At 43.2% G+C, this 18,175-nt stretch overlaps 1 protein-coding gene across 1 annotated transcript in view; it reads left to right on the top strand.

Annotated features, from left to right (window-relative positions):
- LOC311101329 (protein furry homolog) overlaps window positions 1–18,175 on the top strand; it is a gene marked incomplete at its 5' end in the record, with an annotated part of 178,126 nt that overhangs the window by 85,375 nt on the left and 74,576 nt on the right. The window contains 7 exons of the mRNA XM_084142456.1: window positions 5,964–6,074; window positions 7,146–7,300; window positions 8,722–8,821; window positions 11,060–11,231; window positions 14,518–14,783; window positions 16,057–16,203; window positions 16,431–16,599. Coding sequence (XP_083998582.1) covers window positions 5,964–6,074; window positions 7,146–7,300; window positions 8,722–8,821; window positions 11,060–11,231; window positions 14,518–14,783; window positions 16,057–16,203; window positions 16,431–16,599 — 1,120 coding nt within the window. The remainder of the gene's footprint in view (window positions 1–5,963; window positions 6,075–7,145; window positions 7,301–8,721; window positions 8,822–11,059; window positions 11,232–14,517; window positions 14,784–16,056; window positions 16,204–16,430; window positions 16,600–18,175) is intronic.

Below are 18,175 nucleotides of genomic sequence, written 5' to 3'. Positions count from 1 at the left end.
CCAACGAATTGAGGCTGTTCTGAGGGAAGGGGGGGGGGGGGATGCAACTCTATATTAGGAAGCTGCTCTTAATGTTTTGTACACTCAGTATATGAATAGTGTGTAAATAGCATTTTTGCTGTCTTTTGGGGTCTTTCCTATATTGAACTCTTATTTCATTTGATTTGATTTGAATTGAATGTAATATCTTATGTTCTTGTCTATTACTGTTCTGTACTTTGTCATCTATATGTATGTTTTATGTGGAACCCTTGAAGAATAGCTGCTGCATGAGCGGTAGCTAATGGGGATCCTAATAAACTAAACTAAACAGTAACCCTGCCTAGTTCCCAGAACAACCAAGCAGTAGCACAACAGCAATGGAAAACTCAGTGAAAGAAATCCTCCTTTGGCTCTATCCAGTTGGCAAAGTGGAAGTGGTTGAAAAGACGTCAGGCTGACATTTTTATGTGATGTAATAGTTAGGTTGTGTTCTATTGAAAAAGGACAAAAGTATTTTTAGTGGACAAAAAAAATGGATCTACCTGGTTGTAATCTGACGTCATTACAACCAGATAACAAAATATGACGTTTCCCAGGCATTTTGAGGACGCCAGTAAAAATATGTTTTATCTGGTTGTAATCTGTCCTTCTGGGAATCGGGTATTAGTTCAGAGTTGACCATCTAGGCCAGACAGTTGTCCACTTACATGCAGTAGTACATAATCTCTCCAGCCCACTTCCTCTGAACTCCAGAACCTCTTATTCGAATTAACACCTTCCCCTCTGTGTTAAGGGTTGTTAGGTTCTGACAAATACACAGTAAGAATGCACAGACTTCCACGGAAAGCTCAAACCAAGTTTATTCACCCAAAGGGTCAACCAACTGAAAGACAAAGACATGTTTCTACCAGCACAAGTATATATAACCCTATTTGGGTGAAGTATCCTCCTTCCCTCTAAACATTACGTGTTTATTGCTAGGCATGAAGTTAAGTGATGCAGGCAATAAACTGTTCCTTCTCGCTTAATGTGACCTGACCTGACCTCAACCCCCTTCCTCACTACTCCACGGCTCTCCACCCTTATCAGTGAATGTAATTATGTGATTGCCTCTCCTTTACTCAGTACATTCCAAAGCCCCCTGGCTCCTACCCAACCTTAATTGACCTCACCATATACATTCCTCCTACAGATAACCATTAACTTCTGGTGTACAAACCAGACTATGACACTCCTCCTTTCTATAGGATAACTGATGATTAACAATAACATGTTCTGACACACTGTACACGTCCTGCCTTCCCCTCCCTTACTGACATGATTAAAGATCTTTCAAGTTTATAAGTAAGAACGCATCAGGGTTAAAGTACATATTGTTCCACATGGGATATTTCCCTGGTTCTACAGCACTACTTATAAAACATGTGCTTGGGAAATGGTCCGGAAGCGAAGCGCTGGATGTGGTTTTAAGTTACCGTACAATGATGCGGCAATGTTCATTTGCAGCTTAGCCAGTGCTAAATTTAAACTTTTCCCGGCTGCCGCTAATTTTGACTCCAGTCCAGACAAACACTGGAGTCACCCATTTTCTAACTTTATCCCTCAACTCCACATATAGATTTAAAAGCCGTACCATATGGACCAGGGGCAATTTATAGCTGGAATCAAAACCATGTCAAGACAACATAGAATGCGACATTTCTAAGAAATGTTAGGTTATAAATGTGATGCTGACCAAGCCTATGTTGGGGACATTCCAGTCCAGTTGACTGACTGTTTGCAGTGTGTCTTGGCGCAAAGGGGGATACACCCTTTAAAGTGATGTCATCGTTGTTGACTGATCTACTCCAAACAAAGACTGTGACAGGGAGACCATCTACTTTCTATCAGCTTCTGTACCAATGGGTCACCCCATTGTCCCAACAGGCTTTGGAACACTATCACTGTGCTGTTGGGAGGTACACTCTTAGAAAAAAAGGTGCTATCTAGAACCTAAAAGGGTTCTTCGGCTCTCCCCATAGGAAAATCATTTGAAGAACCCTTTTTGGTTCCAAGTATAACCGTTTTGGGTTACACGTAGAACCCTTTCCACAGAGGGTTCTACATGGAACCCAAAAGGGTGCTACCTGGAACCAATAAGGGTTTTCCCTGGAACCAAAAAGGGTTATCCTATGGGGACAGCCAAAGAACCCTTTAGGAAAAAAAAATTCTAAGAGTGTAGCTTGTTCTGAGTTCAATAGCGCAACGCTGCTATCAACGGATCCTGTGTGCTGCCGTTGGTATTGTGGAAAGCGTGTAATTTCAGTCAGTTCCGAGCGTTGAAAACAATAACCTCATAATATGAGCTAGTAAGATATTTTTTATTATTTTCTTTATTTCCTTCATAACATGACTGCAATTCATCCCTGTGGGTGTCTTTTTCAGAAACGACAAAGCAGTCCTGAACAGCAACCTTCATGGTCAGTGTTAGGACCCATGGTACAAAATCTAAGCAGTACTTTGAACCACCCAACCTTAATGGTTAGTGCTAAAACCCACTGGGTGATGGTACAGAAGCTGCAGTGCCTTCAGAAAGTATTCATACCGCTTTACTTATTCAAAATGTTGTGTTACAGCCTGAATTCGAAATAGATTCAATCTATTTTTTTCTCACAATATCTAATAATGACAAAGTGAAAACATGTTCTTTGAAATGTTTGCAAATGTATTGAAAATGAAATACAGAAATATCTAATTTACATAAGTATTTGGACCCCTGAGTCAATACATGTTAGAATCTTTCTACAATATTTGTCCATCTTCTATTCAAAATTCTTCAAACTCTGTCAAATTGATTGTTGATCATTGCTAGACAACCATTTTTAAGTCTTGACATAGATTTTCAAGCAGATTTAAGTCAAAACTGTAACTCGGCCACTCAGGAACATTCACAGTCTTCTTGGTAAGAAACTCCAGTGTAGATTTGGCCTTGTGTTTTAAGCTATTGTCCTGCTGAAAGGTGAATTCATCACCCAGTGTCTGGTGGCAAGCGGATTGAACCATGTTTTCCCCTATGATTTTGCCTGTGCTTAGCAATATTCCGGGGGGTCTTTTATCCTGAAAAACAAGCATACCCATAACATGATGCACCCACCACTGTGCTTGAAAATATGGAGAGTGTTACTCAGTAATGTGTTGTATTGGATTTGCCCCAAACATAACACTATGTATTCAGGACAAAAAGTGAATTGCTTTGCCACATTTTTTGCAGTATTACTTTAGTGCCTTGTTGCAAACAGGCTTCCTTCTTTTCACTCTGTCAATTAGGTTAGTATTGTGGAGTAACTACAATGTTGTTGATCAATCCTCAGTTTTCTCCTATTTCAGCCATTAAACTCTGTAACTGTTTTAAAGTCACAATTGACTACAGCTCAGCGTTCAACACCATAGTGTCCTCCAAGCGAATCACTAAGCTAAGGACCCTGGGACTAAACACCTCCCTCTGCAACTGGATCCTGGACTTCTTGACGGGCCACTCCCAGGTGGTAAGGGTAGGTAACAACACATCTGCCACGCTGATCATCAACACGGGGGCCCCTCAGGGGTGCGTGCTCAGTCCCCTCCTGTACTCCCTGTTCACCCATGACTGCATGGCCAGCCACGACTCCAACACCATCATTAAGTTTTCCGATGACAGTGGTTGGCCTGATCACCGACAACGATGAGACAGCCTATAGAGAGCAGGTCAGAGACCTGACCGTGTGGTGCCAAGATAACAACCTCTCACTCAACGTGATCAAGACAAAGGATATGATTGTGGACTACAGGAAAAAAGGACCAAACACGCCCCCATTCTCATCGCTGTAGTGGAACAGGTTGAGAGCTTCAAGTTCCTTGGTGTCCACATCACCAACAAACTATCATGGTTCAAACACACCAAGACAGTCGTGAAGAGGGCACAACAAAGCCTATTCCCCCTCAGTAGACTGAAAGGATTTGGCATGGGTCCTCATATCCTCAAAAAGTGCTACAGCTGCACCATCGAGAGCATCCTGACTGGTTACATCACTGCCTGGTATGGCAACTGCTCGGCCTCCGACTGCAAGGCACTACAGAGGGTAGTGCGTACGGCACAGTACATCACTGGGGCCAAGCTTCCTGCTATCCAGGACCTCTATACCAGGCGGTGTCAGAGGAAGGCCCTAAAAATTGTCAAAGACTCCAGCCACCCTAGTCATAGACTGTTCTCTCTGCTACCGCACGGCAAGCGGTACCGGAGCGCCAAGTCTAGGTCCAAAAGGCTTCTTAACAGCTTCTACCCCCAAGCCATAAGACTCCTGAACAGCTAATCATGGCTACCCGGACCCCCCACCCCACCCCCTCTTTTACGCTGCTGCTACTCTGTTTATTATTTATGCATAGTCACTTTAACTCTACCTACATGTACATATTACCTCAATTACCTTGCCTAACCTGTGCCCCTGCACATTGACTCTGTACCGGTACCCCCTGCATATAGCCTCGCTACTGTTATTTTACTGCTGCTCTTTAATTATTTTTAATTTTTACTTAAGACTTATTTTTCTTAAAACTGCATTGTTGGTTAAGGGCTTGTAAGTAAGCATTTCACTGTAAGGTCTACACCTGTTGTATTTGGTTTCCTACCTCTCCAGCAACTGAGTTAGGAAGGATGCCTGTATCTTTGTAGTGACTGGGTGTATTCATACACCGTCCAAAGTGTAATTAATAACTTCACCATGCTCAAAGGGGTATTCGAAGCGCACCACTGACTTGGTGCGGGGAGCAGGAACGGGCCGAGCCGGGCTGACGAAGCGTACCACTGACTTGGTGCGGGGAGCAGGAACGGGCCGAGCCGGGCTGACGAAGCGCACCACTGACTTGGTGCGGGGAGCAGGAACGGGCCGAGCCGGGCTGACGAAGCGCACCACTGACTTGGTGCGGGGAGCAGGAACAGGCCGGACCGTACTGGGGACACACACCACTGGTCCTACGCAGGGATCTGGAATGGGCCGGACCGGACTGGTAACACACCCCAGTACCTCTCGCCGTGCCTCTACACCTTCCACCCCCTCTTCGACCAGTGGCCCCCGTAACCTGGCGGCCTCCTCTGCCAATCCGCTGGGCCGCTCTGCCTCGGTCTCCTGCTGGCCCGTCGTCCACGGCGTTAGCCCCCCCCTAAAAAATTTCTGGGAGTCTCTCCCACCCGTGGACCAGGTCTCCATGTCCCTCGCCAGCCTTTCGCCCTTCTGCCTCAATGTCAAGCCCTTCTCTTCCTCACTCGGCTTGACCCAGTCGAGGAGGCGAAGGAGATCTGCTAGAGATCTCCCTGGCGATGGCTCCTGGACACGCTGCTTGGTCAAGTCTTGGTGGTTTCTTCTGTCACGATCGTCATACATAGAGGAGGACCAAGGCGCAGCGTTGAAGGCGAACATATTTATTTATAGAATGATCACACGATCAAAACAACAAAACGATGACGTGACAGTCAATGGTAATACACAAACCAAATACGAACAAGAAACCACACCAAATTAATGCCTAACGGCTACCTAAGTATGACTCCCAATCAGAGACAACGAGCTACAGCCGTCTCTGATTGGGAGCCACCCTGGCCAACATAGAATTACAAAACCAGAAAGTGAAACCTAGAACACACATAGACTATACACACCCTGGCTCAACATATTAGAGTCCCCAGAGCCAGGGCGTGACATTCAGGCTGTAACACAACAAAATGTGGAAAAAGTCAAGCAGTGTGCATACTTTCTGAAGGCGCTGTATAAGCAGCACTACCCAACCTTTATGGTTAGTGCTGGAACCCACAGGGTGATGGTACAGAAGCTATACAGCACCCAACCTTTATTAGGGACGAGGTGTCTCAAGTCATCCAGAGTTTCAGCACGGGGTTGGTCCTACTGCATGTGGTGCGTGTGTGCCATGTCCTACTGTTTCTAGAGTGGGTATGTTTGTGTGTTTCCTAGGCCATGTCGGCGGTGTTGTGCTGTGGACCTGTGTTCGACAACGTTGGACTGTCCCCAGACGGATACCTCTATAAATGGCTGGATAACATACTAGCCTGCCAGGACCTACGGGTATGTGATGTGGCCAATCACACACACACACAAACATCCACACACACACACGTTTTGTTCTTCAATCCTCATGGGGACCTACATTTAATTTCCATTGAAAATCCTATTTTCCCTATTCCCTAACCCTAAACCTAACCCTTACCATAACCCTAACATTAACTCTAACCTTAACCATACCCGTAACCCGTAACTCTAACCCAAACCCTAAACTCCTAAACCTGACCACTAACCCCAACCCTAATTGTAACCCTAATCCTAAACCTAATCCCTAATCTTAAAATAGCCACACACACACAAACAATGACCCAAATAGCCCTCTGATAGTTTGCTTAGTTTCCTCACAGTAAAACAACATCAGCTCCTGCCAACTGTTCCCTATAGTTTTGATCAGGTGCTGTGAGGCAGTGAATGGTGTCTTTTTGTCTCAGGGTACATTTGCTCAATTATTTGTCCATTTAACATGACTGGCTGGATTAAGCATCTGTCCCTCTCTGTATATGTTTGTTTTACTCCCTCATTCAAAGTTGACTTTCAGCTTGTGTCCTGGTGTTTAGTGTTTACATAGCCTCGTCCCAGATCTGTTTGTGCTGTCTTGCCAACTCGTACGGTCATTGTCAGCTATACAACACAAACAGATCTGGGACCAGGCTAGTGTTTACATTCTTTAACCTTGGAATGAACAGTAAAAACTGTGCATGTAGCCCAGAAAATGTAAATAATCCTGCTATGACAGATGACATATTGTTTCTACCCTTTCAGACTAGTCTTACTAAAGGCTTTTAAAAACGAGGAAACCTTTTACACCTCAAAGGCATTCATCTTTCTATATGGATATACTGTAGTATGGAATATTTTTGTCTAATGAAACTTTCCCTCCCCCATTTGTTATTGCAGACCAACATCCCTTGTGATTTTAATCAAGTTCAACTTTGCTCGTATCACCAACGGTCAAATCGTCATTGAAGATGCATGATTTCTCTGGTAGTTTGGTAGCTCAAAGTAGTTGATGGTGGTCATGTACACAGGCACACACACACACACTCGCACTGACCACCTGTCATTGACCTCTAGGTTCACCAGCTGGGCTGTGAGGTAGTTATTCTGCTGCTGGAGCTGAATGCTGACCAGGTCAACCTGTTTAACTGGGCGGTCGACCGCTGCTTCACCGGCTCCTACCAACTGGCCTCTGGCTGTTTCAAGGCCATCGCCACCATCTGTGGCAGCAGGTAGGAACTACAGACATAACCCTTCTAATTCAACCATCTCTGGCACAAGTAGAACGTTAAGAACCATTGGATATTACTGGTAGGAAGTAGGAACCACTCAAATGTCACCTTCTGTGGCAGCAGGTCCTAACTAAGTTAAGAACCATAGAGATCATTGGTAGGAACCGCTTTACCATAGACATCATTGGTAGGAACCGCTCTGCCATAGACATCATTGGTAGGAACCGCTCTACCATAGACATCATGAGTAGGAACTGATCAAATGCCCCTCTCTGTAACATAACTCATCCTTACACTTCAAATACTGAACTGAAGCATCACTTTTGGTGAAATATTCTGTAATACTTTAACCTGCTGGTATAATGCTTTATACAGCATCTTTTGACCAATGGGTAAAATAATATGTTAATTGTGTAGATACATGCTCCCCTAAGAAAACCAATGGTCCAAACCTCATGTCTGTATCATAATCCGTTCAAAATGTATTGGAATTTTTATCATTGTAGGATGGCCGGAATTAGGGTGACTAAATCAACGGCCAGAGAAAAACAGTGGTCAAAAATCAGGAAAATTGTATTTCGTCAGCTAGGCTGGATTCTGTGCAAGAATTAAGGCTAATGGCTACCTAGGTTCAAAATGTACATAGCTGGCTACCTGACAGGCTCACATTCCCATTGAACTCGTAATCTTTCTTCTCGAAATCCGCAGGACAAAAAAACAATATAGAGGTAAGATGGATATTGATTTTGACAGCAGTATGATATTTTAGAATATACTTTTCATATTTATTCGAAATTCCTGTTATTTTTCTAAGATTTCTTACCAAAATAAGCTTATCTCTGTGAAATTTCAACAGAGCACTGAGCGTATACCAAGCTTTTTATTTTCAAATACGTTTACATTTAATTCAGCAATCGTCATGCTAATTTAGCTTTTTGCGACCCGCGGAAACAACTTTGAAGACGACCACCACAAAATGTAAAATCCTCAAAAGTCTTTATGAGAAGAACCTGCACCACTATGTCAACAGAACTCGGTGCTTATTATCGGATGTATTCGTTTACGAAATCCCACTTTTTTGATATAATGTTAATGATATGTTAGAGAAGATCCCACTGAACGATTCAGAACATGAATAATCATATTTGTCTTGATAAAAGCACGCTTTTACCCACTCTAGGCAGAGTGGGTGGACACCATATTTATACCTTCTCAACATAGGTTATGTCTGTATGTTATTTCAACTGACTTTTGTTTTCTTCTCAGGATCAATGTGAGATGATTGAAGACATTATGATATACCTGTCCAAGACACATCTTATGATGCATTATAACTTCATCATAATGCATTACACCTACAAGCTTAGTACTATAAAGTGTTACCAAATATTATATTCATGTTGATTATCGTTCACTTGCAGAAACTATCCCTGTGACATCGTGACTTTGTTGAATTTGGTGCTCTTCAAGGCATCAGACACCAGCAGGGAAATTTATGAAATCTCAATGCAGCTAATGCAGGTAAGGACCAATTACACTGAGTAAAACGTTATTTGAATAGTTCGTCTATAGATCACTCAACAAACCAATACACTCAATAGACTCAATCAGTAGCATGTACATACAGTCGTGAAAAAGTAAGTACACCCCCTCGAAAGTGGTCTTTTTTTCTTTTACATATATGGACACATGGATATTTGAGCTAAATTCCCACCACATTAATTGATAAAGGTAACCCAATTGAACAAATCACACACAAAAACAAAAATGCTTTTTCCTTATCCCGAGTGGTGCAGCGGTCTAAGGCACTGCATCTCAGTGCATCTCAGTGCTAGAGGCGTCACTACACACCGTCACTACACACCCTGGTTTGATTCCAGGCTGTATCACAATCCGGCCGTGATTGGGAGTCCCATAGGGCGGCGTACAGGGAGGAAGTCCGGGTTTGGCCGGGGTAGAACGTCATTGTAAATAAGAATTTGTTCTTAACTGACTTGCTAATTAAATAAAGGTCAATATATATATATAATAATAATAGTACACACCTACCATCACATAAAATGACTAAAATTAGAATCAGGTGCACCAAAACAGGTGCAAATTATTAGAAAATCATTAGAGAGAAACTTAGGAGGGTCCAGCATTCCATAAAGATTAGAAACTTGGTCTGGTTTGGTCTTAACCATATGGATGTGTGGTAACACATCATGCCAAGATCAAAAGACCCACGAGGCCCTCAGAAGAAAGATTATTGATGCCCATGAGTCTGGGAGGGGTTACAAATCCATTTCCAAGCAATTCAAAGTACATCATTCCACTGTCCGACGGCTCATCTACAAATGGAGAAAATTCCAGACCACTGGCATTCTACCTAGGACAGGTCGTCCCACCAAATTCAGCCCAAGAGCTGACCGAAAGATGCTCATAGAAGTCTCTAAGAACCCCAAGGTAACATCAAGGGATCTACAGGCCTCTCTTGCCACAATCAATGTCGAAGTGCATGAGTCAACTGTCAGAAAGAGACTGCACAAACTTGGCCTACATGGGAGGTCAGGAAGGAAGCCTTTGCTCTCAAAAAATAATATGATGTTTGCCAGGCAACACCTGGGTAAAGACCAGAACTACTGGAACAATGTGCTCTGGACAGATGAGTCAAAGGTGGAGTTGTTTGGCCGCAATGCCAGACGCCATGTTTGGCGAAAACGAAACACTCCCTTTGAACAGAAGAACCTTATACCAACCGTAAAGCATGGAGGCGGTGGTATTATGGTTTGGGGCTGCTTTGCTGCCTCAGGGCCAACTTGCCATCATTGAGTCAACCATGAATTCTATATTGTACCAGAGAATTCTTGAGGAGAATGTGAGGCCATGGAGGGTTATGGAATGGCCGAGTCAAAGCCCAGATCTCAATCCTATCGAAATGCTGTGGGGGGACTTGAAGCGGGTCGTGCATGCAAGAAAGCTCTCGAACATGACACAGTTGAAGCAGTACTGTAAAGAAGAGTGGGCAAAAATTCCTCCCTGTCGATGTAAGAGACTGATAGACAGTTACAAGAAATGTCTACATGAAGTTATTTCAGCCAAAGGGGGCAACACAAGCTATTATGGAATTGCATTTCTGTTGATTCTTGATGAATAAATGATTGCAAAGTATAATCTTTCAGTGTCATTTGTTAAATTAGGTTATCTTTATCTTTCAGTAGAGTTGAAGTGAAGATTACACATCCATCTGTCCAAATATGTACTTTTCCAGGGGGTGTACTTACTTTTTCACATGACTGTAGATGGACTATGTTAATAACGTTTTACTGACCAATGTAATGAATGATATCCTTCCATTGTAAACTGATAACAAGCTTTTTTCAGTTTACTTCCTGTATTGACAGAAATTAATGCAGGTTAATGTTTTTTGTCATGAACCTTGTTCTGCCAGCTAGTGGTCACTAGCTGGCACAGCCACAAAGTCATAACATCTGATTTTAAACCTAACCCTAGCCTTAACCTTAACCACACTGCTAGCCCTAATGCCTAACCAACCTTAAATTAAGACCAAAAAGCAAATTTTTGTTTTCAGGAATTGTTACAATATAGCCAATTTTGACTTTGCAACTGGCCCATCTAGTGGAAATCTCTCAGTTCTGCCTCAAGGACAAGACTCATCCCAATAAACGTCAACCTGTGAATTTAATTAGAATTGACCCCAACCCTGACTGATAATATCCTGGACTAAGAATGTGTGTTTTCTTTCTTGATAACCAGATTCTGGAGACAAAGCTGTTCGTGTATTCCAAGAGGATAGCAGACCAGAAGCCCAGTAGTATCCTGTATAGGACCCACGGACGTCTGCCTCTCCTCTACAGCATCTCTCTAGCCCAGCTCTCACAGCAACTGGCAAGGATGTACCCCGAACTCAGTATGCCTCTCTTCTCAGGTAAGCTGGGTGTGTGTGGTACTCACGTAGTACTCACAAGAAAGTCATCTTCATTTGGTCATCTTCATTCAGCCGATTTTGCCGGCATCTTACCAGAATTCCCCCAGAAGCAGGCCGATGCAAATTTAAATTAATGTATACAAAATTACCTGATTTAGTAATTTTACATATTACTATTATACATTTTATAGCCATCCACAAAGTTTTATCTTTTACCCCCTTTTCGTCATATCACATTGGTAGTTACAGTCTTGTCCCATCACTGCAACTCCCGTACTGCCTCGGGAGAGGCGAAGGCTGGCTGCGACACAGACGGGTATCGAACCAGCATCTGTAGCAACGCAGCTTGCACTGCGATACAGTGTCTTAAACAGCTGCGTTACTCAGGAGGCCCCCATCCACAAAGTTTTTAATGCTGATGAATTGCCTTGCACAAAGTATCAAAATACTAAAAAACTACTTAAACAGGAAAGACTCTTAAAGAATTTAATTTAAATGTTAATTTAATTTTTAGATCATAGAAACAACAAGAAAATATGGAAAAATAAATTAATAGTGAAATGTTAATTATATAAAGCAGCCCTTGTAATCATCTGCCAGAGAGTAGCCACAATAGGCCCGAGCCCCAAGTAATACATTTGGGCCAGATAACTCACACTGGAATCGGCCCGAGCTCAATCCCCGCATCCTAGCCATAAGTAATACTGCCGAATGAAGTCTCACTCTCAGCCAAGTGCCCCGACTCTCAGCCGTAATCGGCCCAGATCCACTGTGCTAGCTGGGAACAGACAACGACGAGGACCGACGACGTTGAGTCAATACTCATAATCATAAAAATACGTTTTGATCGGAGGTCGTTGTTGTTTCTTCAAATGTGCAGTTTTTCAACTGTGTTTCGGATACTCCGCTGTCCTGTCATTACCAGCACCTTGTAGAAGGCGCACTGCTGTGCACAGGACATTTACCTCATTGGTATTCAGCTATGAAATGTATATTAGCTTTTAACCCTTTTAACTTCCAAATATCTCCAACGGTCGCCCCAGCGTGAGTTTTATGCACGTGATGTCAGAATGCACTCACTGTTCCAAAATGTGATTGTTACGCAACAGGACAGTAAACACACGCTGCCTGCTAATTATCTATAGGCTATGTTTCAACTTGTCAATTTCAAATTATTTTCTAACAAGTTTTATTTTCTAACAGTTTGAATTTAGGTGTGTTCCGCCTCCTCATTAATTCACATAGAAGTAGCCCATTTCAGTGTTGCGGACAATCTATGTTTGAGGCTTTACTGAGCCGGACAAACTTCTCTCTTTGAGGAGAGCCCAAGCACTTCCCTAGTGTTTCCGCAGATCAAGTTTGCAGACATTTGCGCAGTCTTGCACGAACTGGCACATTTTCTGGCTGGTATTTACAGTTTTATTCACATGTTTTCAAGTACTGGTGACAGCTAATGCATTCCGATTATTGAATAGATTGTAACGGACACCTATGATGTGTGTAAAATACTTTTTTGAAGGTTGTACTGATTATAATGAGCTAATGCTAAGCTATTTGCCAGCTATGTGTGGCGCCAGGTTTGTTGACATTATACAATGCATTCTGGGACTCACGTAAACGTCTGTCAGACCAAAGATGTTATACTGAGGTGAAGGAATGGTTCTCTCATCTTTCGAGTAAACTTCCGGAAATGAATGAAGGAAAGTGAATGATCCTAGATGAGGGTCTGAATACTTATGTAAATAACATATTTCTGTTTAGTTTTTAAAATAATTTAGCAACATTTTGTGAAAACCTGTTCGCTTTCTCATTATGGGGTATTGTGTGTAGATTGATGAGGAAAACATGTTTTAAATCCATTTTAGAATAAGGTTGTAACGTAACAAAATCTGGAAAAAGTAAAGGGGTCTGAATACTTTTCTGCCAAAACAGATCCTAGATCACCACATATGACATAATGAGCCTGTTTGTTTTTAAAATGCTACTACCCCTCCCTCTGCAGAGGACAACTTTACAGTCCCTCCAGGATTTAGCGATTCTTCGATTGCATTAGATTTTTTGCTAAATCAACCATTCCCCGTATGTGAAGCGAGTGCTTGCAAATTTGACCAATCACTGCACTATTACCATATGTAACAGTCTGTGATGAGTGTGATTAGAAGGAGTCAGGCGCAGGAGGATAAATCACCGAATACAGAGTTTATTCCGTCGTACACAGTTGCGCTGGATAGCGACAACAAAATACAGGCACAAGGGAACAATCTACCCCGGCAATACAAGGTACGAGTAGCTCCACCGAGCTACACTCAACTCACATAAAACAATCACCCACAAGGACAAGGGGGCAGAGGGAACACTTATACATGGTCTGATGAGGGGATATGAACCAGGTGTGTGTAATTGACAAGACAAGACAAATGGAATGATGATATATGGAGTGGCAGTGACTAGTAAGCCGGTGATAACGAACGGCGAAGCCTGCCCAAACAAGGAGGGGAGGCAGCCTCGGCGGAAGTCGTGACACAGTCAAATCACTGCAAACATTACCATAAAACTGTCGAATCACCTCACTGCAAAAAAGGGCTCTCAATTTTAACCAATCACCACTTTTACAAATCAATCAATTTTACCACATAACATTGTTAAATCAAGACACACGTCAACAAATGTTTTCCCCCATCAGTGCATTTTCATGACAAATTGAACAAAAATCATCACAAATTGCCATGCAAAATATCATAATTGCCCCACCAAAATCAAGCATTATCACGACTCAGGATATGACCCAGATGCTGACACAGGAGGCGGATAGTACTATTCTCAGAATATTTATTATAACAAGGGGGCAGGCAAAGGGCAGGTCGGGGGCAGGCAGAGGTTAGTAATCCAAGGCAGAGTCAATCAGGGACAGAACGGCAGGTGGGGTCAGGACAGGCAGAAAGGTCAAAACCGGGAAGACTAGAAAACAAAACTTGAGAGCAGGAGAAACGGGAAACACGCTGGTAAGACCTGACAAAACAAGACGAACTGGCAACAGACAAACAGAAAACACAGGTATAAATATACAGGGGATAATGGTGAAAAATAGGAGACACCTGGTAAGGGTGGAGACAAGCAAAAGACAGGTGAAACAGATCAGGGTGTGACAAGCATTTTTGTCCACAAATACCACAAACAAATGCAGCGAAATCCTGGAGAGACTGACTTTGTAACAATTATTTATGACTTTTTATAAATTCTTAAATTTATGGTTTCTGCTCCATTGTGTTTCTCTCTCCTGTCCCAGAGGTTAGCCAGCGTTTTCCTACCACCCACCCCAACGGCCGTCAGATCATGCTGACCTACCTGCTGCCATGGCTCTCTAACATCGAGCTGATGGACAGCTGCTTGCTGCCACCGGTCTCCAACCCCTGCAGCCCTGAGGAGGAGACCCCGGGCTGGTCCGGCACCACAGAGGGACAGGTCCCCAAACACACCCTAAGGGGAATGGGCTGGGGCTCGCTGCAGGCCACCTCGCTGGTCCTCAACAACCTCATGTTCATGACCGCCAAGGTGAGGAGGGTCTATTTGCATGTGCATGTGTGTGCATTGCTCGTTAAAAGGCAGACAACATACAGGAAACATGGGAGCAATAACACTTAGCACAATACAAATATGAGCACATACAGTGCATTCGGAAAGTATTCAGACCCCTAGACTTTTCCCACATTTTGTTACGATACAGCCTTATTCTAAAATGGATTAAAAAATATACATCCTCATCAATCTACACACAATACACCATAATGACAAAGCAAAAACAGGTTTTTAGAAATTCACCGTAGGGATGGTGCCAGGTTTCCTCCAGATGTGACGCTTGGCATTCAGGCCAAAGAGTTCAATCTTGGTTTTATCAGACCAGAGAATCTTGTTTCTCATGGTCTGAGAGTCCTTTAGGTGCCTTTTGGCAAACTCCAAGCGCGCTGTAATTTGCCTTTTCCCGAGGAGTGGCTTCCGTCTGGCCGCTCTACCATAAAGGCCTGATTAGTGGAGTGCTGCAGAGATGGTTGTCCTTCTGGAAGGTTCTCCCATCTCCACAGAGGACCTCTGGAGCTCTGTCAGAGTGACCATTGGGTTCTTGGGCACCTCCCTGAACAAGGCGCTTCCCCCCCGATTGCTCAGTTTGGCCGGGCGGCTAACTCTAGGAAGAGTCTTGGTAATTCAACATTTCTTCCATTAAGAATGATGGAGGCAACTGTGTTCTTGGGGACCTTCAATGCTGCAGATTTTTTTTTTGTACCCTTCCCCAGATCTGTGCCTCGACACAATCCTGTCTCGGAGCTCTACGGACAATTCCTTCAACCTCATGGCTTGGTTTTTGCTCTGACATGCACTGTCAACTGTGGGACCTTATATAGACCAGTGTGTGCCTTTCAAAATCATGTCCAATCAATTGAATTTACCACAGGTGTACTCCAATCAAGTTGTAGAAACATCTCAAGGATGATCAATGGAAACAGGATGCACCTGAGCTCAATTTCGAGTCTCATAGCAAAGGGTCTGAATACTTATGTAAATAAGGTATTTCTGTTTTTGTATTTTTTATAAATTTGCAAAAATATATAAAAACCTGTTTTCGCTTTGTCGTTATGGGGTACTGTGTGTAGATTGATGAGTAGGAAAAACAATTTAATCAATTTTAGATTAAGGCTGTAACGTAACAAAATGTGGAAAAAGTCAAGGGGTCCGAATACTTTCCGAATGCACTGTATATGTTTTGTTCAGTGAAAGTTGTCATTCTATTGTTGATGTTACTAATCGCTGATGCTCCGCCCTGTCCTGTCAGTACGGTGATGACATCCCAGGACCAGAGATGGAGAATGTCTGGAACGCTCTGGTCAGTAACGACAGGTGGCCCAACAATCTGAGGATTACCCTGCAGTTCCTTATCAGTCTGTGTGGCGTGAGCAGCGACACTTCTCTGCTGCCTTATGTGAGTCTGCTGCCTTAGAACCCCTTTAATTCCATTACTGTCTGAATAATGTGTAAATAAACCCACAAAAAAATATATAAAAATATTATTAACTTTAACCCCGCTACCGTAGAACCATCCAGAAAACGAATCCTATCTCTAATCCTAACCCTTGGTTTGTGTCTGTGCGTGCTTGTGTGCATGCATGTGTGTGTATGCGTGTGTTCCTTCTTCCGTGTGTGATCCAGATCAAGAAGGTGGTGATCTACCTGTGTCGTAACAACACCATTCAGACCATGGAGGAGCTGTTGTTTGAGCTGCAGCAGACAGACCCGGTCAACCCTGTGGTACAGCACTGTGACAACCCACCTTTCTACTGCCTCGCTGCCACCTGCAAGACCTCCACCGCTGCCTCAGGTACAGGTACAGACACACGTACCAACACACAAACACGAATGAACACTCTGTAGCTCAATTGGTAGAGCATGGCGCTTGTAACGCCGGGGTAGTGGGTTCGATCCCCGGGACCACCCATAGGTAAAAATGTATGCGCACATGACTGTAAGTCGCTTTGGATAAAAGTGTCTGTATATTATATTATTATTAACACAAACACACACACGAATAAACAGAGTAACAAAAACACACATTCACACGAACAAATACACTAATACACACACAAACAGCTTCATGAGGTAGTCACCTGGAATGCATTTCAATTAACAGGTGTGCCTTCTTAAAATGTAATTTATGGAATTTCTTTCCTTCTTAATGCGTTTGAGCCAATCAGTTGTGTTGTGACAAGGTAGGGGGGTATACAGAAGATAGCCCTATTTGGTAAAAGACCAAGTCCATATTATGGCAAGAACAGCTCAAATAAGAAAAGAGAAACGACAGTCCATCATTACTTTAAGACATGAAGGTCAGTCAATACGGAACATTTCAAGAACTTTGTGCAGTCGCAAAAACCATCAAGCGCTATGATGAAACTTTCTCTCATGAGGACCGCCACAGGAAAGGAAGACCCAGAGTTACCTCTGCTGCAGAGGATAAGTTCATTAGAGTTACCAGCCTCAGAAACTGCAGCCCTAATAAATGTTTCACAGAGTTCAAGTCAAAGACACATCTCAACATCAACTGTTCAGAAGGGACTGTGTGAATCAGGCCTTCATGGTCGAATTGCTGCAAAGAAACCACTACTAAAGGACACCAATAATAAGAAGAAACCTGCTTGGGCCAAGAAACACAAGCAATGGAGCAGTGGAAATGTGTCATTTGGTCTGGAGTCCAAATTGGAGATTTTTGGATCCAAGCACCGTGTCGGTGAACGGATGATCTCCGCATGTCTATTTCCCACCGTAAAGCATGGAGGAGGTGGTGTGATGGTGTGGGGGTGCTTTGCTGGTGACACTGTCTGTGATTTATTTAGAATTCAAGGCACACTTAACCAGCATGGCTACCACAGCATTCTGCAGCGATACGCCATCCCATCTGGTTTGGGCTTAGTGGGACTATCATTTGTTTTTCAACAGGACAATGACCCAACACACCTCCAGGCTGTGAAAGGGCTATTTTACCAAGAAGGAGAGTGATGGAGTGCTGCATCAGATGACCTGGCCTCCACAATCCCCTGACCTCAACCCAATTGAGATGGTTTGGGATGAGTCGGACGGCAGAGTGAAGGAAAAGCAGCCAACAAGTGCTCACCATATGTGGGAACTCCTTCAAGACTTTTGGAAAAGCATTCCAGGTGAAGCTGGTTGACAGAATGCCAAGAGTGTGCAAAGATGTCATAAAGGCAATGGGTGGCTATTTGAAGAATCTCAAATCTCAAATATATTTTGATTTGCTTAACACTTTTTTGGTTTCTACATGATTCCATATGTGTTATTTCATAGTGTTGGTGTCTTCACTACTATTCTGCAATGTAGAACATATAAAAAATGAAGAAAAACCCTTGAATGAGTAGGTATCCAAACTTTTGACTGGTACT

The sequence above is a fragment of the Coregonus lavaretus genome (genome assembly GCF_964263955.1).
Source record: "Coregonus lavaretus genome assembly, chromosome: 26".
Lineage (NCBI taxonomy): Eukaryota > Metazoa > Chordata > Actinopteri > Salmoniformes > Salmonidae > Coregonus > Coregonus lavaretus.
The sequence above is the reverse complement of the archived record's forward strand: the minus strand, read 5'-3'. Positions and strand labels throughout refer to the sequence as shown.